Raw genomic sequence first — 24,223 nt, 5'->3', positions numbered from 1 at the left:
TATTTTCACTATATATATGAAATGTCCTTTTTCTTAGAAAGTGTATTGACTTCCTTTCTCGATACTTAAAAATTTTGGAAACTATCTCACATTTTTCACTGTGTATCCCATTCTTTTGGTCGCAATTTTTACCTACACAAACCTAGTCTTTCACACATTCGCCTTGGTCAAAGCCTTGCTCACCGTTTCCCTGTCTCCTCTACGCACGATTTGTTTTCATTCTCAAGAACAAACCGATAGTAAACAAACTTTCTCTGTCTCCTCGACTCGGTAGCGACCGGCTTTTTTTCGACACATATACGCACACACCAGAACACAGTCAGTCTACGGGAAGGAGCAAGGTATGCGACGGGCTAGGGGTAGCAAAAGCTCGCATTTATGCACCGTCGTTCCTGGGCAGCTCCTTCGGGCAGAGGAGTGAGAAAGAGTGAGATAAGCTAGGCTGGTTGGGTGTGTGTGTGTGTTCGCGCGCAGTGCGTAAACCAGGCAAGCAAAAGGAACCAAAGATCAGTCGGTTGGTATCAAAACGATTCCAGCCAGGACTCGAATCAGTCAGAAACCTTTCGGACAGCGTTGTGTGCGGGTTTGTGGAAGGATATATTGTCGAAACGGAGCTGACTTAGCAGGAAACTGTGTGTCTGAAGAAATTTGGTTGTTGGACATTTTTTTAGAGAAGAGACATACATTGCTTGTGTGCGGTGGACAAATAGTGTGATGGTTGCGTAAAAGGAACGAAAGGTGTGAAGGGACATCCAGCAGAGAGTTTACAAAGGACTTCCGGGAATTTATCATCATCTATTATTAAGTTAAACTCAGTGAGGACATTTGTTGGAAAATATTTGGACATTGGTTGAAAAAGTGTAAAGTGTTAACGGTAACCCACGAACATTCGATAACGGAACACTAAGAACAATGGCTCATAATATGGATCTAGTGTGCAAAGAGATCATCTACGACGAAGTTGATAGTCGGTATGCCGAGCCGGACCCGACAATGGTTGCCGATATTCGGGTCATTCATAACTTGCTCAGTTTAGAGCGGCTGACGATCCCGGCCTGCAATTACTTCGGATCGATTCAGCAGGATATTAAGCCCAACATGCGCAAGATTGTGGCCACCTGGATGTTGGAGGTAGGTTTCGGAGTTGGTTCTCCGCGTTTGGGATTTGGCTAACCTCTAACCGTGGGTTCTCTAACGACAGGTTTGCGACGAGCAGAAGTGCGAGGAACAAACCTTTCCGCTTGCGATCAACTTCTTCGATCGTTTTCTGTGTGTCTGCCCGATTGATCGCTACCACCTGCAACTGCTCGGATGCTGCGCATTGCTACTGGCCTCCAAGATCCGTCAGTGTCATCCACTGACAGTGGATGTGCTAAGCGCCTACACCGATCACGCCGTCTCGCCCGAACAGATCAGAGTAAGTACCCCAATATTTTTTCGTTCGTTTTTTTCATTCATATCGGAAGAAGGGATTCAGAATAAAAGAAAAGGTTCGCGATCTTGAACTTGATCCTATCATCCTGTCTTTGCAACGGCGGAGGAAATAATATTTTTGCTTGTTGAATTTCGGTTCAGGGAGAAAAAGAAACCCACGGAAGCGTGTAACCCTTCTCGGGGGTTCCTTCCACTTGTGATCACGATACGACTAATTTACTACATGTCTTCTGGTGAAGTGTGTCTGCGTCTGAACAGTGCTATTATAACATTTGTCATTGTCTGTCGAGTGGATCTCCCTCTCGAAATTCTTTGATAGCTTCCGGATACCTGTCGGGTCGGAAAACCACAAACCATCTTCTATTGTTTTCCTGCCACCGCAGTGAAGAAGAAATTAAAAAATACAAAGAAAAGAAACTCGGAAGGAAGCAATTATCGCTAGAAGGTGATCATTAACCAATGTTGGCTGGGGAGAATTGAATGTTACTTGAAAGTTGATCCCCTTCGCAAAAATATTCTGTCGGAAGGCACGATGCACCACCCGCATGCAACCGGACCAGTGGCTGTCAGTTTGCGAAACTGACAGTCCCGCGTTCGACGAAAACCGGAGAAACCGCAACGTTTCCACAAATCAAAATGAAAATGACTTAATTAATGCGGCCGGATTTGATCCTAATCCATCTTTCCCGAGCGCTGGGGGTAACCCGATATCAATCAACTCCAATTAACTGAACAATTTCGCTACGGTGTAGACGTGCATGTCTCACTTGCGGGGACGGGACAATCAACCCCCATGCAGAGGACAGTCAAAAAAAACCATCAAATCCCGTCAGTCAGAAGCAAAATATTTCCACCACAAGTTTTTATCAACGGCGGTGGCGGCGGCGGCCGCATCGATTGTCGCCGCCACTGTCTAATCTGCTCGGCGATCAAAAACGACGAGCACTGTCTTAAAAGTTGAAATTCGATCCCGATTCGGTGCTGCTTGCTGACCAGGACCACCACCAGATTCATTTCAACCCTGAAAAGCAGATCCTCCATGGAGCTGAGAAATGGAATGAATCGAAAATTCAAGAATGAAAAACAAGAAAATGAGAGACGATCGACAAACGCATTCCATTCTACGGTCCGATTTCCAGGAAATTTCTGATCCTGAAAAATGAGTTTACAACTTTTTCACACGATTCGTTATTCAATTTTTCTCTCGATTTCTTTGCCCCTTGGTTCAATATTATCACTATTTGCGTAGTTTTCTCGTCGGTAATATGAAAAAAACATGGAAGAAAAGGACCTTTAATGGACTGATGCTTTCAAAACATTTCCACCGCACCGAATTCTCCGATCTCCGAAAGGATCTGCACCTTCTTCGCACGATAATGCGTCGGTGTTGGTGTGACGACGACCATGAAGAGCTGAGAAGAGAGAAGCAACCAGAGATAACCTTTTATGATTTTTTCCGAGAAGTTCGCTTCGTTTTTTTATCTTCCAGGCGATAGACAATGAGACAGACCGAGCGAAGGATGCCATTCTTATTGCCGTTCGATTCCCGATTCTTCTCCGCTATATCGGTGGTGGTGGGTATAGAGTTGACCCCGTACAAAGCGTGCGCCGCGATTGCCTGTAGTCATCAATCAAAGCTGGCGGCGTTAAGATGATGACGTTTGGGTTTTTTCTTCTTTTTTGATGCGTTTTAGCGGCAGTAAAACGGCTTAGCGCCTAGCGCAATGCGCTGAGAAAGTGTACGTGATGGGGTTATTTGTGCAAAATGAGTCTCAGGGGCAGGTAAAATTTTTACGTCTTCCTGTGAGGAAAACCACCCGAGATGAGTAATGATGCTGTGCATCAACTTTCTCAGACTTCTGATGGTGCGAACGGTGGGAAAGCCGTCCCGAAACTCATCGTTGATTGCAATTTTATACCAATTTACATCCGGAGCTAAGGGATGAAGCTGTTCCTCATCAGCGCCTATGAATATAAATAAGGGTATCCCTCGCAACCCTCTGGGATCGTCCCAAGGAAGGAAAACTTAAAGCAAACGGGGTCAAGATTTAAAGCCAACCTCTTCCAAATCTGACAGATGCAGCGAGAGAGGCGAGGGGTTGTCATGGGACAACGGCAACAGTGATATTAATCAACGGTCCGTCCACAGGACACAAGCTTTGCGCATCACGATAATGGCGCAATTTTGTGGTTGGTCACAAATTGTCCGCAGGAAGCGGACCCCTCTTCCATTTGCACGATTGATTTCTTGAGGAGTACCATTGAACTCCCTCCCTCCCTCTTCTCGACACAGTTGGGGTGTAATAATTCCAACGGTTGCAAGAAAAAACCGTTGGTCGTGTGGCTTCGCATTAAGATTAGTAGTAGCGATCGCAGGCGCCGATCGTTTCACGATCGACCGCGCGTCAAATTTATGCGCATTCCAAATTTGCTCCTTTTTTCCGATCCACTTAGCTTAGCGCACGCGTCAGCTATGAATTACATTATCCAATTTATATGTAAAGACCCTATCCAAAAAAAAAATGCAACAGACAAAAATGATTACCAAAAATTAATTTTAAATCCGATATTTTTGAAACTCCCTGGGAATAAATAAACATATATTAGCTATGTTTTTGCAAAGTTTATTTAATCAAGCTCCTCTCCTAGGCAAAATGCCCGAACCTTGGACTTTGCGCTACCCAAAAAATTATGTACAACACTTGCGTCATCTTTCTTACAAACTTTCTTTCGCTGTTTCTTCAAATCCTGGTCGTTTTTGGATACTTTCCCTGTTTTCCAAAGTATGCCCTTCGCAATCATCCAGAATTTTTCTATTGGACGAAGTTCTGGCGAATTTGGCGGATTTGCCTCCTTCGACATAAAAATAACATAGTTGGCTTCGTGTCACTCCATCACCGGTTTCGCGTAATGGTTAGGCGTCTTCCTTAACTTGAAGGCATGAAGTCCGGCCCGCTTCATTGTCTGCTGGACGAACTAGATGGAAGAATTGACCTCCTTGGTCACTTCTCGAATCGGAAGGTTCGGATTGCGCTTGAAGTAATCCCTCTCCTTCCCTGCCTTCGCGGGGTCGGTCGTCTTGGCTTTTCTTCTGCTGTCGCTCGATAGATTTTTAAGTATATCATATGATGGTTCGACGCGACCAGAACAACGTGATTTTACAATGTCGTAAGCAGTGCCAACAAGTCATGTAACGGATCGCAATTTTGCATTCTGTGATCCGTTGAACTTATGTCCAATCGAGTCATGCAAATGTGGCAACCCGGCCACGCTTTTAAAACAAAAATTACAAATGTGAATTGGCTCCCCCGTATCAAATATATGTAAACTTTCGACAGAAATACAAGGAATTTTACAGAATAGTTAAGTTAGGGTTGGCACAATGTCTTCTAAGTATTCAAATACTTCGAATACTATTTGCACAACTCGACTGGACTTGAGTCGAACGGGTTACAAAATGAAGAATTGCTATCCGTTCGGGTGATTTTTTCCTTTTTTTTTGCAATTCACATTTAACATTTTTTACACACTTAATTCATTATGACAATGAATTGTCATCGTCTATAACACTAAACATCTAAACACATAAACGATAAACATCTGTAACATCTAAATTTCTCTGTATGTCATAGATAACACCCCCAAATATCCGTTTGATCTTCATCGAAGAATGGACTCGGGTTCGGGAAGGTATGACCATGAAATGCTTGATAGCACTGATGTTTCAAAATTGATCCGTTTATCGAGTGGCAATGCGTACCGTCTTTTCCGGCAGCATAACATCGTTCAAATCGTTTTATTCGTTCTATTTTATCGATCACATTCGTGTAATTTTATGTATCGTTGAAACATTCAAACACACTCACGATACATTAGTTTTTTTTTATTTAATAACCATAGGGTCTATATGACGAGACCAATAATTCGTCTCGTCTCGGCTTCGACGCGACGAGCAAAATATCCTATTCCAGAACATGAGGTTCATTGAAATGTTTTATTTGGTAGACTGGAAAGACTTCTGTCAGATTTTCTCGGTGTGATCACTGATATCGGATGTGAAGATATGTTTTTATTTAGATAAAAACAGCAAACATTTCTGAAGTTGATCAATCGAGACTCTTTTCTCAGTGCCAACATTCTAATACCATAACAAAGAAAACTTAGTTTCGTATACCTTTTTGCTTTATTGATATTTTTGTACCAGATATGGTTTCATCACTCAGACGTCTCATTATTATGGAATTATTTGGGCCAATGTTTATGCACCTAATCAATGATTTATAAAGAAAAGTTTTGAATCTATATGCATGTAATTCCATTAACAGTACATTCCTTTATTATATAGGAATCTAGTTTTTTTTCATTGATTGTGAAGAATTTGCCGTGTTGTCGTATTTGTCGTGTTGATATATATTAAACAGTCACCTGCATCCCTGAATATCAAGCTCAAAGTTTACATTTCATTGCGCCATTTGAAAAATGTCCATGTCTGTAAAATCTTCCAATTACTGAATTGAATTTGATGGATGCAGATGAAAATATACATTGCTTATGCAATTCTAGTTTAGCCGTGGAAGAATTGCTGAAGATAAAGTGGAACAAAGGAATATCGATGCTTTAAATCAACAAGGTGAACAAACACATCAAACAAACTAGACGACGACTCGACTGATTTATCAGCGACCGCGACCGAACGGTCGAGTCAGACGAGCTACTCGTTTGTTTCTAGTCGAGCTCGGCTTCTGGAATATGAAAATAAACGAGACGAGCGCTCGTTTTCTCGTCTCGTCTTCTGGAATAGGGCCCATAATATTCACTCAAAATAATTCATTTGGCAGAACATTGTAGTTTATAACTATACCATCTTTTCTTGCAGAGCTGGGAGCTGCTGATGATCAGCAAGCTCGAGTGGAACATCACCGCCGTGACGGCGTTCGATTTCGTCGACCAAATCCTGGAACGCGTCAAATGGGGCTCGGATGACTCCCGGCTGCGCGAACACTCACACACCCTCATCCACGTCTGCAGTACCGGTAAGTGTGTTATCTCTTTTTGATCGCAACTGTCACCAAAAACACAACGCACAGCAGCTGTCCAATTGCGTGTGTGTCAAATATTGCAGCGCTAATTACGATCATGACCCGAGCGACATCTGCCCGGGGGCTTCGCTTGTCTCAGACGAAAGTCACCAGATGACTTATACTTATCGGTTTATCTATTCGCCAATTGAATTTCTTCCTCCCATCGTATGCCGGCGTGGCGTTATCACCCCAAATGGTTTCTGTTTCTGCGAGAACAATCGTTCCTCCGTAAAAAGTAGGTGGACGGCTGGTTATCAGAGTGCCAATAAAATCGTCACACAGAGGGTGTAACTCCAATTCCAACGAATCAGGCGCTGTCCGTTGGAATTTTGCTTGGCTCATTCCGACGCACACCACATGGTGCGACGCGACAAGGTGCAAAGGCACGCGGGACATTTAAACGGCGAACCCTCCGTGAATTACCTTTTTCTGTGACTGCGCGACACAAGGGTTGCGCTTTGTTTGCATCCTTTTTCGTGCCATTCAATAATTTTAAAGGGAGCGCAAGGTTTTCATTTCAAAATCGAATCATTGCGCATAGTGTTGTCCGATTTTTGAAATTAATCGTGCATCGACTAATCGTATATTCTTCTGCTGTTTGTTATTCGATAAATCGCCACACTGAGAGGAAAAATTAGTTGGATTAATATTATTAATTTGACTAATATTATTTTTGCCGTTCTAATATTTTTATTTGCCATTATTTGAGTTATTAGTGGTGGTGCGGTTGTTGTTTGGTTTACCAAATGTGTCTGTAACATTTCTCTATCGGCCGTAAAAATGGAAAACAAGCTGACCACCACATTATTTGGCCGTTGCCAAATAAATTTAATCAACGTGTACTAATAAAATATATTCAGTTATTGAATAACTAACGTTTTTTTTTGGATCTGTTCGTCGAGTCTGTCTGTACATGGTTATGTTACGTAAAATATCCAGTCGGTTTTTTTTTCGATTTTCGATGTTCAACATTGACAAAGGTGGAATTAGAAACTACATGATAAATTTAATATAATTGAAACATCTCTAAAAAATAAAAGCACCAGACACCGCTAATTGCGCAGACTGCTGTTCGAATTGCATTTCCGTGGACGAATCCGTTCCCACAAAGAAAAAAAAACTAACAAGCAACAGGTCCTTGGCTTCTCGAGAGCCAAATGCACTCGTCGATTTGGTGCTCCCTTTCGCCAAACATCTGCCAACATCGTATTGTTTTGTTTTGTTTTCCTGTCGAGAATTTGACTATAAAACATCTGCCCTCCGATTCGACTGCTGATTGATGAGAGTTTCGGCTTTGTTGGGAGCATTCGGATCCAGTTGGAATACCTGATTCCCATTCGACAACAGGTTGCTGTTCTAGTTTAGGGATAATTACGAACGAAACCTTCGGGTTCGCCATTGATAATCATAGAAAAAGATCCGCAGCAGGTGCGACGCAGCACCGCTAGAAAACAACTGTTACCCACTGTTTCCGGGAGTTTCTTGTGAGCGCACCACCTTCCTAATATCAAGTTAATTGACATTTGTGAGGCGACAGTGTAATGGCTATGGTGCTATCGCAACACCTCGATCAGAACTTTCCATCGCCAAAGGAAATGTATGATAATTTCCGGTTTGCACCCTCACGCGAACACTTGTTGAGCGGTCCGCTGGATGAGGGTTGTGGACTTGTTGTGGACGCCGACGCCGTGAAGCACGCGATCACCCTCGCGCTTCCCGATTGGTCATTGTCATTGCACCCGCCACTGCCAGCTAAAAAGCTAGGCACTAAATCAATAAAACTGAAACCCAAACAGAGCATGTGCAACCCCGCGTGGTCCAGGTGTTGGGTCCCGCATTACACCTTTCCGTCCACAGCCAACCAACCAACCAACCGATGCAGCGAAGGAGTTTTGTTGACATTACGCCACACCAGTTGCGTCTCAAGGCAAACAAAAGTTGTGCGTTCCATTGGAAGGAACGCGTGCGCGCTGCTGATAACGAGTCGATTCCCCCCTGGTTCCATTCGATGGACAGTATTATATTTGCCTATTGCGATACAGGGTGTGTGTGGGGTGCAAAGGGGTTCGCAAAATCTTCAAATGCAAAGGAGAAGTGAAGAAAGAAACATAAAAACTCAAAACATCTGCCATCGTTTGGTTTCGTTTTCGACGCACCTTCGTCTCCAGACAAATCCTGTCCTCCTCCTCGTTCTCATCATCTTCCGTGTTGCGCCCAAGAAACAGTCGCAACGGCGAAGGATCTCTTAGCCTTGAGGCAGCGTCGTCGTCGTCGTCGTCGTTTCTTGTGCACTCACACAGCAAAACAAGAACCCGAACCTTCTGGTTCTTCCTTTGTGTGGCCAAAAGCTTCACGTTGAATCGTGGCAGCTGCTGATCCCTGGCGTGTCGCGCTTCCTCCAAATCATTGTTTCGCTGCGCAGTGCGCGACGCGACGGTTCAATGCTCCCTTGGCGAAATTGGCGAGTCCTTGAAGGGAACAACAATTTTGCATGCCCGTTTCCTACTTTTGTTCGCGCACTGGCAGGAGCGTTTCATTGTCTGGCAGGACTGTGAATGAGTCACCCATTGTCCCAATCAGGTAGGCTTTCGAAATCCCCGAACATTAACGCTCTCACAAAAATTGACAGTTAAATACTTGAGACAAAATTTATCACTTTGTTCTGGGATTCCTCCGTTTTGCAGTGGGACACCGCACGATCAATAAATTAATTACTTAGAAGCACCCTTTTTTTGTCAATCTCGTCTGTGTTTTGTCCCAGCCGGGGACACACGACGAGTAGCGAAATAATAAATCCTACCCAAACCTTTCGCAGTTGGAGAGCGGTCCTACGGACCTCCGAAACCCGTTTCCTAGCGGAGATATCCACTTCTCATACGGATTGCCGTTTTCGATTCGAGTGCATTCCCCCGACTCTCTGTTTGTGCAAGGATGCAATTTTATACAAAGAAGCAATCAATTTCGGTTAAGTTTACGACTTTTTAGAAGAGTCCCCCTCTGTTCGTTATAATTGTCTGTTTTTATTAAAGAAGAAATAAGGAACAGGATACCTTTAATCGGTGAATCCGTTTTACGAGCTTTCCCCTCACGATTAGGGCGACCGATGACGGGCAAAATCGAAACTAATAGTGTATAAGTCTCGTTTTTTACGACCGCTCGCTCCTTACTCGTAAAAGACTATGACTCCTCGAGGAAGAAGCTGTATCATTATCCTGAGGTGATTTTTAATTTTCTCAAAAAAAAAAAGACGTAAACTGTCCCGACCGGAGAGCACTTTCTTTCGTCCCGTAGCAGTCGTCCCGGAAAAAGGGGCGACTTCTGTTTCGGGTTTGACGGTTGGAATATAGTCTACATATATCACAAAAATCACACCTGGTTAGCGTTAACGTGAACGCGCGATGCTGTTTGTTCCCCTCCTCCCGAAAGCTTCTTGAAATCGGATCGATAAATTTTTGGAGTCCCATTGTGTGAATCAACAAATCCCATTGCGCGGCGCTGCTTTCATTGTGTCCGTGGGTTTGGAACCAACGGAATTACAGGGGGCGGCGAAGAAAACGAGCGACACGCGAAGTCGTCGCAACAGCTTGCGATGCACATTTGCACCTTTTCGGTGCAAATGAGTCGCCTTCAGTAATCAGCATTTTTTCGGTTCCTTTGCCTCCGCCCATCGCGCTTGTCCACTTGCGCACGCGCACAAGGAGCACGTGCCGCAGAAATCGAACGCCAAACGACGCGTTTCGTTTGCACCTGACCAACTCTTGATGGACGAAAGAACTTGTTTTCAGTTTCTTTGGAGCGCGCTTAATTATGCCTGCAGCGGGGTGTTTCAAGAGAGCTGCGCCGGAAGAATATTTCCACCAACATGTGGTGTCCTTATTTCGTCTCTCTGACTGTTGCTCATGTAATAAACATTTTCCAAGAAAATAGACTCCTGGCGGGGCTCATGCTAATTGGCGAGCACATATGTTGCGCCCCAGGGCTCAGGGCTCAGGGCTCAAGACTTTTCCACTCAAGAAGCATGAAATCTAAGGCGGCATTACGAATCCGTTCAATAGCAATATTTACAAACGTTGCAATAGCACAGCTAATCGAATCCTGTCACCTCCTCGCGCAAATGTATTGATATTCAAATAGAAAACGTTTTTATTAGCATAGGTTATGACTTGCAATAAATAAATAACCCTTTCTTGTTTTGCCTTCGGCCTCGCAGCCGCTCCCTTCCTCTCTTCCTAGAGAAATGAATCAAACCGACTTTTCAGGAGTGCCTTACTCGTCTCGGAACGTTTGCCAGGATTTGCCATGCGCAACTGAGCAAAGAACTAAACACAGAAGGTACAGGAATGATTTAAATCTTTTCATCCCTTGGTAGTTTTTTTTTTTGCATTCCGGCTTTCCCTCTCTTCTACGATTCCGACCGTTATTCCTTGCGGTTGGTTGGGACGAGTACTGGCGTGCCCCATACTGGATTCCACGGCAAACTCACTGAGCTGTGTAACTGACAAAATTCCTACGCTCAATTGGAAGATAATATTCTTGCTTCGCGTAAGAAGACGGCAGATGCAGTTCCCGAGTTCCTCCGACGCGAATTCCGCGTCCCGCTAGATTCCTTTCAGTTCCTATTGCATTGCGATAGCAATTCGTCCTCAATAATAGGATATAGGATGCGTGTGTAAAGCCACCACCACCACCCCATCAATTTATTTTCTTCGCTTGAGCCTGTCGTCGTTTTTTTTTCTTGCTCGGAGGGTGGCCAGGTGGTGCAACCGTTGGTTATTCAATAAAATTGATCGAGCTCGAAGAAAACAAAACAAGACGAGTGCAACTCAAAGCGCTCCTAATAAGAAAGAGAGGACGACCGCTGTAGTCCTTCCTTCGATCGGAACGAAACGATAACTATGCTGGCATTTGTTTCCAGTTGTATAACGACACTGTTGTAATTCGTGGGGTTGTAAAATTTCCTTCGCCAGCAGCGGCAGCAACAGGAAGGAAGAGGAGGTTCTTCGAACGGTTATAAGAGTGCAAATGACACCGGGTTCCTTGACAAAACGTGTGCACTCTAGTGGATCAAAGAAATTGTTATACACTTATGAATTCAAACCATAATTGCAGACGAATAAAAAATAAACCTAATGTGCGTGAGCGTGTGTGTCATCCGAGGACACCATATGTCGGCATCATCCCTGCCTACCGTATTCTTATGATAATCGCTCGGTATCTTGATATAATATGGCCCAGGGGGTTCAAATAATTACAATTTCATCAGCAATCCAACTGATGTGCTCTACTTTCCGAGTACATCGAACGGGTTGCAGGCAGCAACTGTCACGTTCGTTGTTATCCTGGGCCCCTCCTCAGAAAAAAAAACAAATTTAAATGTCTGCTCTCGAGTCTACCTGACTCTAAACCCTCTAAGCAAGACCTTTAATTTTGCCAAAGCCGTTTCCGAAAAATTCGAGATAATAGCAGTGTGTAACTAAAACTCAAATCGATGATCGAATAAAGAAACACGAAAAAAAGTCGCGACCGACAGGTGCTCCGCGTGGTTTCTTGATCAAATCCTTTATCCCGCATCTCGCTACCACGCGGCGGGAGGAAATGAAAACGAAAGAGTTAAATTACGATGTTACCAACAACATCAGACTGGCTACGCTGAGACCATGATGCGTTTCTGTGTGTGCGTGTGCTGTTGTTCTGCAGCCACGCGGGCTCCCCGATGCAAGGTGCAACGAGACCGCGAACTCTCCTCTTGCTGCTTCTCCGAATTGTGTTTATAAACATCATCGCAGCTAGTCCCGGGATGCAAGATGACGCCGCCGCTTGAACTGGACTTTAAATTTTTGCGCGATCGCCTCGCACCTGCCCTTTTTATTGGCGCTCTCGGTAATTGTTGTTTCCCTTGGGAAACTTCTCGGGCTGATGCTTAATCGAATATTGATACAGTCAGCGCGAGAGCAAAAGTCACGAGGTCCATATGGTATTTGACTTTAATTTGTTAAGGAACACTGTTGAACTATAATTCTCCGGCACACGGAATTGAATGAAAACACTTTGTTCCGATGTTGGGTCGGTCTCCTGACGGTTGGTTGGAGCTTTGCTGTTGAGAAAATACTTATTGGCAGGTTTTTAAGTTCTTTCTTAGCTTTATTCATTAGTGGCTCCTCCGTTTCCGCCACAAAATTGTTGGAGTAGACCCTCCGTTTCAGGTTTGCCCCGATATTCTCGATGGGACGCAGCTGGAGGACGTTCTGAGGGTTGACGAACTTCGAAACAACATCTACCATAAAGCGGTTCATCCCCTTCAGCGACTTCTTCGCTTAATGGGCGGAGGCCAGGTCCGGCCTACACAACAACCTCGTTCGGATGATGTTTTCGATGAAAGAGTCAACTTCCGGCAGGCACTTTGTGTTGTAAATTTCCCCGTTCACCGCAAGTCCCGAACAGAATAAGAGCGGCTTGACATCTGCTTTTCGTTGATAGTTAGCCACCAAAAACCCCTTTTTTTGGGAACTTGGTGTGGGAGATATACTTCACATCGGAACTTACCTCCTTGGTGGGGGCGTAAAGTAGCGGGCTCCCGTCAGTCGTTGCTATCCAGCGTTAAATACTTCTCGTCGTCCATAAAGTCCACGACTTTCCGCTTCAACAAAAAAAAACATTCTCCATCACTTTCAAGCCGGTCTTGACCTACGTTTCCGCATAATGATGTCCACCTCCGCTAGGTTAGGTCCTTAGATATCCAGATCAAAATTACTCACGTTCCTTTCAGAATTATTTGTGGTTACAATTCTATAACCTCATACGTTTCCTAGTGGTAATTCATAAACAAGTTTATATAAGTCTATATAACTTCGATCATGTGATTCTCAATAGCCATTTAATCGATTCGAACTTGTAAATGCTATAGTAAACTAACAATAACAGCCAAAACTCTATAAGACACATGATTACTTCGTGTAGTTGAGGATTTGTAACTTCTATAGTTTTGTAAGAACTTAGTTTCTGCAGTGAGACGCTAGAAAATTCGCTTTAACACGCAATGCAACGAAAAAATGTTTGCTTTTAGTTTCGCTTTTTTAGAAGATTTTTCAGAAGAACGAAATGAATCATATCACTTCTGGGCAAAGAGTTGTTCGATGAAAAAAGAGCGATAGAAAATTCCATCATTGAGAATGGTCTGTCCAGAGGTTCACCGTTCGGAGACGTTTCTCGAAGAATATGTTGAGCTGGACCGGAATCCGGACCTGTACACCACCTTATAGTTGGATAGTTTAATGATTTCTGTATTGATAGAACATAGTTTTCATTCTGAAATATTTTTGTTTTTTTGGAACACATTTTTTGATCCTTTATTGCGTTATCCGCGATTTTCGTTATTCGCGATGAGCTAGCCAGACAATTCCGCGGATAATCGAGGTTCTACTATAATGTTATTTGACGCTGGATACTGGATTAAGTCCGTAAAATGAACATATAGTTTCGAAATGAATCCTTTTTGTGTACCATTCGATTGAATAGAGTAGTTCCACATATAACAATCGAAAGCATAAATGAGGGGCTCAGAAGGAATGGGGTGTACTTTACTTGATCGATTTCTCTACATCAACTCTCTGTTTTGTCATAACTTAGCTACAAGCACATTCCCAGCTGTATTTGACAATGTGGAAGATAGGTCAGATCCTAATCTATCGGATTCTATAGCAAACTCAAATTGGAACGTTTTTGTAGTTGAGTTATCAACTGAAGAAAAAGTTGAAGGAAAGGGGTGTAAGTGACTTGATCGATTTCTCTTCATTAACTTTTTCTTAAGTTAATAACGCAACTGCAAAAACGTTCCAATTTGAGTTTGTTATAGAATCCGTTAGATTAGGATCTGACCTATCTTCCACATTGTCAAATACAGCTGGGAATGTGTTTGAGGCTAAGTTATGATCAAAAGAGAGAGTCGGTGAAGAGAAATCGATGATGTCACTTACACCCCTTTCATTTTAAACCCCTCAAATAAATGTCGATGTTTAATCGATTTTTTCGTCAGTATTCGATTAATCGATTAATCGAACGATTATCGGACATCGCTAATCACAATTCATGGAACAGCCGCAAGGGCACCTCGGGTACATGCTCAGAATGTTTTGATATTCATCTAAAAACATAATGAGCATCCCTCCTAACACTATTAGATTCATCGAGAAATAAAGCAGATCCTACAAACCTGCTCTGAGCTGACCACGGAAGTCATTTAAAATTTCGAAAAAACACTAACCTTTTCTAAACACTAACCACTTGTAAACCGATCAAATTTCGTTGCAACGCTTGATACGTAACCAGGTGTATGACACGATTATCGCTATCTCACTCTACCTACCGTCACCGTCTATCTCACTATCCCTCTGCTGTAAAAGTTCATCATCGACATCACGATATGTCAGATGGTGGTAAATTGGTAATTCGCGATAACGTCGACGTCTGGTGGCGACTTCAAATTTAAGTCATAATTTGGGTCCCAAAATCGTTAGTGTGATCTCTACCAGATTAGAAGACACGAAGCCGGTTTTCAAATTTTAAAATTTGAATGAAAATTTTCACATTATGTTATTTAATTATTAGAAACGCGTATTTCTGACTTTCATTCAACCATATGGACAATTCCAACATTGTTGCTGATTTTTTTCTTTATAATATAAAATTGTCTTCATAAACAATTTTCGTATGAGACTTTTTCCCCACCTGCAAACAAAAATGTTTTAAATTTAATCAGAATACTAATTTGATATGGGAAAGCCAATTTTCATTCATAATTTTAATTTTGAAAACGTTCACTCCGACTGAAAATCAGCTGTTCTTTGACGCTCCCCTAAACTAGTAAACGAAGCTCACTGCCGTCAACGCGGATCGCTGTTTTGAAGAAAACAAATACTTCTAACGTGTGAGATGTTGGCATCAAAAACATGGCGGGTGCCATACGGCTGTACGTAACGTACAAAACTTTCAAAACGTCAAGTTTGCGCGCAAACGCCGCCGAATGGGCGAACGGTCGTAAAAAATGTTTTCACCATCACTAAATGTTCCTTCTTTTCCTTTCTCAACAAACGATGCAATCCGATACAATTTCGGTCCCTTCTTTCGCATCCTAATTTCAACAAGTTGAAACCAAATAAACACAAACGATTTTTTATTGTTGCTTATCACCGCTGTTTTTTTTCTCCTCCCTACTTCTTTTCTGGGGTAAAACAAGCCATTTCCGAAGAAGGCTCGACCGCCTCTCATTTGCACGTTTATAAAATCGTTTGCTTGTTATTATCGGTAATAAATTGTCGCACCCATCAACACGAAAATCCCGAAAAACGCAAGAGCCATGCAAACCGGAAGATGCACAAAACAAATAAATCCCCAGTATCTTTTTACATTATTTGAATAAGGTCCCTTCCCTTTTTGAAAGGACACGCTGTTTTTTATTTCCCATGGTCACGGATGTTATTCTCAATCTCTTCTCGGGAGAAATAAATTCAAAAAAGGAATTCAATAGCCCGTAGCGATTTGTCTCACCACCTCCTTCTTTCCAGCGCGAAGGATATTACAAAACTCGGAAGTTGCAATTATTGCAAAGATTTCCACCCCGATTTTCTCTCATTAATCAATTTTATTTACCTGTCGGGGGTAATAATTACTGTATTTCTTCCACTTCCGTTACACAATAGGTAGCGGGAAAAATGGTGACAGTTGTGCAAATTCAGCTTCTTTACAATTACACATTCTTACAGACCATTTCTAACGTTCGTTTCCTTTTCTCTGTCTCTCCTCTCTTGCAGAAACAATCTTTATGCAGCTAGAACCCTCCCTGCTGGCGGCGGGTTGCATCGCATCCGCCAGCCGTGGACTGAACGTATCCTCCAAGCTGGCCGTTGGGTACGATCTGTGTCGGTTCACCCTGCACGATCTGACCAAGATCGATTTCGTGGTGAAAGTCGTCGAGGAGATTGTCGCCAAGGAAATCTCCGAAAAGCAGATCCAGCAGCAGCAGCAGCAAATGTGCGCCGCCACCAATGGCAGCTGCAAGGACCAATACCAGCAAGCGCCGCAGAAGGTCAGCTCCAGTGGGGCGACGAACCCCAAAGAGCAGCAGCCCGAGACTCCCACCGATGTGCAGTTCATATACTTCTAAATGGCGGCGCAATTCGAACACCACGCGGCAACAACGGTTACATAAACGGGGTGGGGAACGGGTCTCTGTTGAGAATTTTTTTATTGCCTTTTGCCTGATTCTAAGTACTGTTGAAATTGCATTTGATCTATACTAGACTTAAGTTGTTCCTCGCGTTTTGAGGAATCTGCCAAAAAGTGACAATTAGAACCACGCGCTAGAAAGGAGAAATAATTAAATTTATTGGAATGCAGGCGCTATCCGTCATCCGGAACGACGATACGGGCCGTAAAGTGTTGATTCACACTGATTTCAACCGGCTAGTTTTAAGAACCAGTGCCATCCATCAAACGCTTTACCCCAAAGACTTTTCGGATTTGACGTTGCTTATCTTTAGAATGATCGAAACGTGGTATTTTTCAGAAAGGGAAATTTTCTCACAAAATGAGATTATGGTGCGAAAGGATAGTTTACTGTTTACACTTTCTATTTTTTCTTTTGCCCTAGCTTAAATAATCACTCTTTTGAAGTTTCTAGAATCTATACTGTTCATGATGTACTTCTTTCACCTATTTGAAAATACCCCAACCCAAGTATGTGAGCGAGTCTCACCTAGTGTAATGTTTATTTAATGTAGAATGTACCTATACAAGAAAGTTTGTTAACTTATTTATTTATATTTACCACTTAGTGCTTTCTTAGTATTCGATAAGCCTTTCCTGCGAGTCGGGAAGATTATCCCATTTTTTTAAGTGCTCGAGTCATCGAGGACTCGTTTTTTTCACTCCACTAAGCAGTAGGGTAAAGCTAGCGAATGTACTGCCAAAGATTAATTAGAGCCACCAATGCGCGAGTGAGGAGCCATATTTTCACACCCACCCAAACAATCATTGGAGAAAAAAAATCCAAGATAGTGCTTAGTTTTTTTAGGGGACCAACATTCGATCTCATTAAAATTTAACAATTGTGTACAAATGCAACACGAACAGAGCACATGGTAGGAGGATCTCTTTTGTTTTGGAAAATTGTATATATAGTCGAATTCTTGGCAAGAAAGAGAATACGCGTTGGCTGCATTGGAAACAAGTGCTACTTAAAACAGAAACAAACAAACAAAAGAATAAGAAAGCAAAGATATAGAAATCATGTTGAAAAAGTTTAGGGAAAAGTTTTTGTTTTGTTTTTCTTTTACCGAGCGAACTTTTTTCACACCCTTTTTTGGACGATTTTTTTGTATTTGCTCTATTAACTGTTAATCTAGTCTTAAATAAGAGAAATTTATATTAATTTATACAAAGGAAACTAACGTACAGAAGTTTAAAATAAATGAAAGAAATGTGAGCATTCGCTGAAATCAATGATTCGTTGCTGGAATTTTGTGAGCTTTCTTCGGCGTTGGTGATAAGGCGGATCAAGATCGACGGGAAGAACGAGGGGAAATATTGGTTGAAATTTACTTGGAGAGCGAGAGTTTTACCGATTCTGATAATTCCGCTGGCCGCGTATTATTTAAAATGACAGAATGTGTACATATCTTGTATCGATGAATCGCTGTTTTGTCAACGTATTATTTACTGTGAATAAATAAAATTTGAGAAACACATGAAAACTATGATTTCGTTATTTTGGATGAATGGCAATATGGGTATTTCCTTCTACCATATTATTCGGTCATTAGCATTTCCACGCATATGGTCTGCCGAAATATGCATGGTTGACGTAACCACCAACACTCTCAGTGATGGGAAACGCGTTTTTCTTGTTTCTAGCTGAATAATCATGACTGTGAACATTTTATATGAAATAATCTCTCCATTTAATAAATATTAACGGTCTAAAGTGGGCCGAAAGGAAGGAATCGTAAAACTTGCCATATTCTAAGTCGCATATAAAGTGAGATCGAATCACAATCATATATAACCAAACGATACGTTGTGTACATCTAAAATTGTATAATATGCGAAAACCTAGATTTTATTTGTCACTACAAGTTGAGTCTCAATTCGGTGTAACAAGCATCGGTTTTATGATATACACTATCGTAAAGTCGATCTATACGAAATCATATATGCACATCAGGCTGATGCAATTTGTGAGTCGCATGAACATATAAATTGAATCAATGTAGTACTGCGAAAAATTGCATTCATGCTGTGAAAAATCGTTGAACAGTAAATCATATTAGATCGCAATTACATCATATTAGGAATTTGACATATCAAGATCCGCGATGTCGTATGGACAGTAGAGTGCCGATGAAAATTGCCATCTCGAATTTTCAAACGGGACTTGATTAAAAATGGTGATTCCCATGAAAAACTACTCTATGCAACATATAAGCTTCATTAACTAGTGTCGCACAGCCGTCGAAGTTCGAGTTTTTTGAAAACCGAGAGATCACCCCTAAGGGTAAATAAATAAAATCGGAGTTTAAAAAAAAATAATGCCAAATGTCTTAGAATTGCGTGAATCGTCGAGATTTACTGTTATCTCGAAAACAAATGTTTCGTCAAAAAATCGACTTTTCAGGCGAAAAAACGACCAGTGCCGAAAAGTCAATGAAAATTTGAAATTTTGAACATAAAATAGCAGATTCGTTACAAATATTTGTATTCATGAGTGTACCTGGAACCTGGTGAACCTTGGTCACGTAAAACACTGCAACGTAGGGGAGGTGGGGGTAAAACGGACATGTTGATAAGAACTTCAATTATATTCTTGGAAACTCATGTTTCCCATAACTTTGATGCAGTTTCTTGCAACTCAATATACTGTTTTTCTACCTAATTGGCCAAATATTTTACAAAAAAGTGTTTTCAATGTTTTTTACTAAAACTAAAACAGACAGAAAAATACAACATTTTTTCGATGCGGGTATAATGGACATGTAGTGGGGGTAATATGGACAGTTTTGTAATATATAAAGCGTAGAGGTCTATCGATCGAGAGAGGAATAATTTTATTCAACCAAGGTCCGAACTCATCACGAATGTCGGTTGATGAAAAAATCGAACTAATCCACCAAGAAGTGATATCGTGCTTTTCAGCAGTATAAACAGGCAGACCCTCAACTATTTTGCTTTTGGTTCCAGTCAGCTTCTAAACAGTCCACATTTGGCGATTTGATTTCCATTTATAAACGTAAGGCATACCTTAGGAATAGATTAAACAGACTTTTCACAGTCCATCTCACTCCCACTGGCAACTGTCCGTTTTACCCAACCAGTACAATTATTTGAATAATTTGAATTTTCTACTCAAAAATGAATTTACTTTTCCGTACATACCTAATATTGCTACTCTGTTTCCTCACAAACCGAAATATAACCATCAGGGAATTGAATTTTGATATTAAACCACTCAAAATGCTTAATATTGAAGCAGCAAAAATTACATCCACACGCGGAATCATGTATGATTTTCGGTTTTTGTTTCCCTTTTTCACTTTTGATCAGTATTCATAGCCATAGGGTGGTTTAAATATAATAGAATAACATGTAGAAAGTGTTCTCATTAACAGAAATCGGAAATTCAAAATGTAACTTTACACATCAACCACCTGTCCATATTACCCCCACTGTACGCATTACCCGCGGTTCCCCTACGGTTCTACACAATTTGACCAAAAAACACGCTCCATAAACGCAACGAAAACTCCCCCCTTGGAAGATTTTCACGCATATGACATCAAGATCTAGGCAGCTACCAATGCTATTGGTAAATGGTTGTCGAACAAGGTTTCCTACTTTAGTGGCAAAAGAGTGGTCACATGGTGGTCAAAAATTACAACGAGGATGCATCCCCCGCCGTAAAACCCTGAAAATACTAAGAGTAGTGCTCAACCGCAACCTGAATTTCCAGCACCATGTCGATGAAATGAGGAAGAACTATGCCTCCAGATTTTTTTTTCTTTAAACCTTTACCAAACATCACCGAAGTAATAATCGAATGATCCGTTTACGGGTGGCCGAAGATGGTCTCTAACTGACGTGCCAGGCCAGATATAAACTTCACTGCGGATTATCTTTGGCCTGCTACCATCAATACCAGCAGTCTCGGTATGCACTGAAGTAGGAAACCACCGTTTGACATCTTCAACAACACGGTGGAAATTTCCAGAACTGCGAACTTCCTTGCCTAAACTAGCGGAAGTGAGGAGACGCACCTGACTGTCTTAACAAAAAATCTTACAACAAGTGACACACTCCAACCTCCCACCAATAGCAAAACAACTTAAGTTTGGGCCAATGGAGAATGCTAGCGGTCCGAGTGGAAAATAACATCAGAAACAACTTAGTGGGTCTGGAGCAAACTCCTGTTGAATTTATCTCACGGCAATACCACGAAAATTGTCCGTTGAAGCGGCTTGAAGCGGTCCGGAAAATCAAAGGCTCCATAATCAGGATCGAAGACGTGAAAGCGATGCGAGAGCAGCGAATCCTGTCCAGACTAAGAACCTGCATTCTGTGCGAGAACCGCAGCTCGATCGAACACATCGTTTGTGTTCTGTCTGAAAAACGAGAACCTCCGGATCTTTTACGGGATCGGCGGGAGATTCCGCTAACATTCACTACACAACCTCGAAGAAGAAGCCCTCTGTATCAAAGTGTGCTGCGACAGGAAGGGTACCTGCATACAGGGAACTCTCGTGTCAGTGAGGATATGGAAGAGTATCCAGAATTTTGGAATGTGGACATACACTGCATTTATTTAAGGTGAAGGTGGAAGCTAGCCACAAATGGCTGCCACAATAGCGCTCATTTCTTTCATATCGCTCCCTCACCCCTCGCCCGAAAATCAATAATTTTGCGAAACAGTGTGAAGAAAATGATCGTTTTCGCACACTTCTCATCAAGTAATATCAACCAAACGCTAATCGATTACTCACAAGGTATTTGTTGTTCGATAGTAGTAACGCGAAGATTCCGTAGATCGCTTTATGTAGAAGAGATTACAAAATTCCTACAAGGAAACAAATTTAGTCTTAAACATAGATTAATTTCAGCAGTACATACTGTTAATGGCTCTTCTAGCTATCGTACAACGAAATTTAGTACAACTTAGATTTTTTTGTAGATCCTTCAATAGTGACAGAAAGTGTAAATAGTTTTAATATTTAGTATCATAATATTTTTGTTACTTTATCGCGAATGTTCCCTAGAAATAGTGTTTTCCTGTGTTTTATCTAACAAAATTTAGGATTCAGCTGAAACATAATTACTATTAGGATTTTTCATTTAATATTTTAACTACATTCTATACTTATAGCTTATTATGATTAATTTAAGTTATATTATTATATTTAAGCACAAATTAGTATATAATTCAATAAATTGTAATGATCACTCTGCTGGTGGTTTTCTTTTAACAAAACGGACCTTTGTGAATTGTTCAACTTCTTTTGTTTTTTCCTGGCTTTGTTGAATAATCAACAATCCCCTGTCAGATCATCGGGTGTGGTCAGCGCAGGCTGGTTGTATAAAGGGCGTAATGCCTGTCTGTCGATGTAGCGATACCAACACTCCCCTCCTTAATGCGCTGACGATTTACGGAGACGTATTACTTCCTACGCGTACGTCGATAACTGCAAGTTTAACTGCGGGTCTCTCATATATTCCTGTGCTGGTTTGAACTGTTGCCTGTCTGACTTGACCGTCAGCTGCTACCTTCGTTGAAATTATTCGTCCCTTGGGCCAACAGTTGCGCGGAAGATTATTATCAGAAATCACTACGATGTCATTGACTTCCAGTGGTTTGGTTTCAGTGAACCATTTAGTTCTTCTTGTCAATTCAGGAAGGTAGTCACGAAGCCATGATTTCCAAAACGCATTAGCTATTTCTTGAGAAAGTCGCCAGTTCTGTTTTAACGAGGATGGATTGTCATCGAAGGGGACCCAGGATCGCAAGCCGTTTGAAGATCCAATTAAAAAGTGATTTGGAGTTAATACTGGAGATTCATCATCATCCAGTGGGATTGCTGTAAGAGGTCGTGAATTGACTATGTTTTCGACTTCGATAAATAAGTTTCGTAACACCTCATCTGTGGGTAACCTGTTAGTCTTCAACTTCATTAAGTTCTGTTTGACTGTTCTCACTAGCCTTTCCCAGGCTCCTCCCATATGAGGAGAGGCTGGTGTGATGAATCTCCATTGGGTTCTTGGAGTGGTGAATTCGGCCGTCAACTTATCTTGGTCCAGTTTCTTCATCGCTTCTTTCAGGTCTTTGCTGGCTCCTTGAAAATTTGTTCCTCTATCACTATAAATAGCCGATGGAGTTCCTCTGCGAGCCATGATGTTGCGGATAGATAGAATGCACGAGTCGGTCGTCAGCGAACAGGCAACTTCCAAATGGATGGCGCGGGTTGTAAGGCACGTTGCCAGTACTCCCCAACGTTTTTCGGTTCGCCGTCCAACTAACACCAGCATTGGACCGGAATAGTCCACACCCATATGTGTAAACGGACGACTAAATGCAGCAAGTCTTGCTACCGGCAAATCACTCATCAGTGGGGGTTGAGGGGAAGCTCGATCAATTTTGCAACGCTGACAATCATTTCGCATCGATCGGTACACCGATTTTAAACGGGAAATGTAAAAGCGCTGTCGGATCTCATTCATCGTCGTTTCATGATTTTGATGTTTATATTCCTCATGAATGCTCGCAACTACTAGCTTGGTCAGATAGTGATCGCGAGGAAGGATGATTGGATTGGCTGTATGAAAATCGATGAACTCGCAAGCTTTTGTTCGCCCTCTAACTCGTAATAGCCCATTGCTATCGAGATACGGACAGAGATGGAATAAGGGGCTGCTCTTACGGATTTGTTGCTTCGGTTTATCAGGAACATTGTTCGACGCCAGGATTGCAATCTCGTCGGAAAATTTGCTGTTTTGCGCTACACGATACAAATAACTTTCGGCTTTGATCATCTCGTTTTGTGTTAGTGGGCCTCGTGAACATGTTTGTTTCGAAACACCATTTCGGAAGTTATCGATAGCGCGAAATACGTATGCCATTCTGTGTAATAGAGGTTTCCAACGTGAAAAATTCTGCATCTCAATAACAGGATTGGTTTGGATGAAATGCAGAAGAAATTGAGGTCGCAATTCTTCGTCGCTCGTTCGTGCAGGTGGTGAACTCGACGGCCACTTCTCTTCAGTATTCCACAAAAACTCAGGACCGTGAAACCAACGGCTGGATGCATTCAATTCAGGTTTTCGTTTCCATTTGGTTCCATCGTCCGCTACATTAAGTTTGGATGGGACATATTGCCATTCGTCTACATTAGTGAGCTCCAGAATTTCGCTTACTCGAACAGCCACGAACTGACTGTAGCGACGGTGATCTGAATTTAGCCACCACAAGACGTCTTTAGAATCACACCAAAAAAATCTCTTCATAGTCTTCATGGATAGTGCTTGCATGACGTTATGCGCTAGTCTTGTGCCTATAACAGCAGCTTGCAGTTCAGATCGTGGTATCGACAGGAATCGCAATGGTGCGACACGTGTTTTTGCTCCTACTAAGGCGCATTCGATTGTGCTGCCTTCATGGAATCTGAGGTAGACTA

General features: G+C 42.0%; 2 protein-coding genes across 2 annotated transcripts; one reads left to right on the top strand and one right to left on the bottom strand.

The window, feature by feature from the left end:
• Positions 1-507: 507 nt before the first annotated feature.
• On the top strand, positions 508-18,261 carry LOC129771762 (G1/S-specific cyclin-D2-like). The gene is made up of 4 exons (XM_055775775.1): positions 508-1,131; positions 1,202-1,417; positions 6,311-6,467; positions 16,322-18,261. The coding sequence occupies exons 1-4, from the start codon at positions 913-915 to the stop codon at positions 16,672-16,674; spliced, it is 945 nt and encodes a 314-aa protein (XP_055631750.1). The 5' UTR covers positions 508-912; the 3' UTR covers positions 16,675-18,261.
• Positions 18,262-22,199: 3,938 nt separating this feature from the next.
• Positions 22,200-23,669, bottom strand: LOC129765572 (uncharacterized). Its single transcript, XM_055765978.1, has one exon. It carries the CDS (start codon positions 23,667-23,669, stop codon positions 22,200-22,202), a length of 1,470 nt encoding a protein of 489 aa, XP_055621953.1.
• Between the last annotated feature and the right edge of the window lie 554 nt (positions 23,670-24,223).

The sequence above is a fragment of the Toxorhynchites rutilus genome, chromosome 2, assembly GCF_029784135.1.
Source record: "Toxorhynchites rutilus septentrionalis strain SRP chromosome 2, ASM2978413v1, whole genome shotgun sequence".
Lineage (NCBI taxonomy): Eukaryota > Metazoa > Arthropoda > Insecta > Diptera > Culicidae > Toxorhynchites > Toxorhynchites rutilus.
The sequence above is the reverse complement of the archived record's forward strand: the minus strand, read 5'-3'. Positions and strand labels throughout refer to the sequence as shown.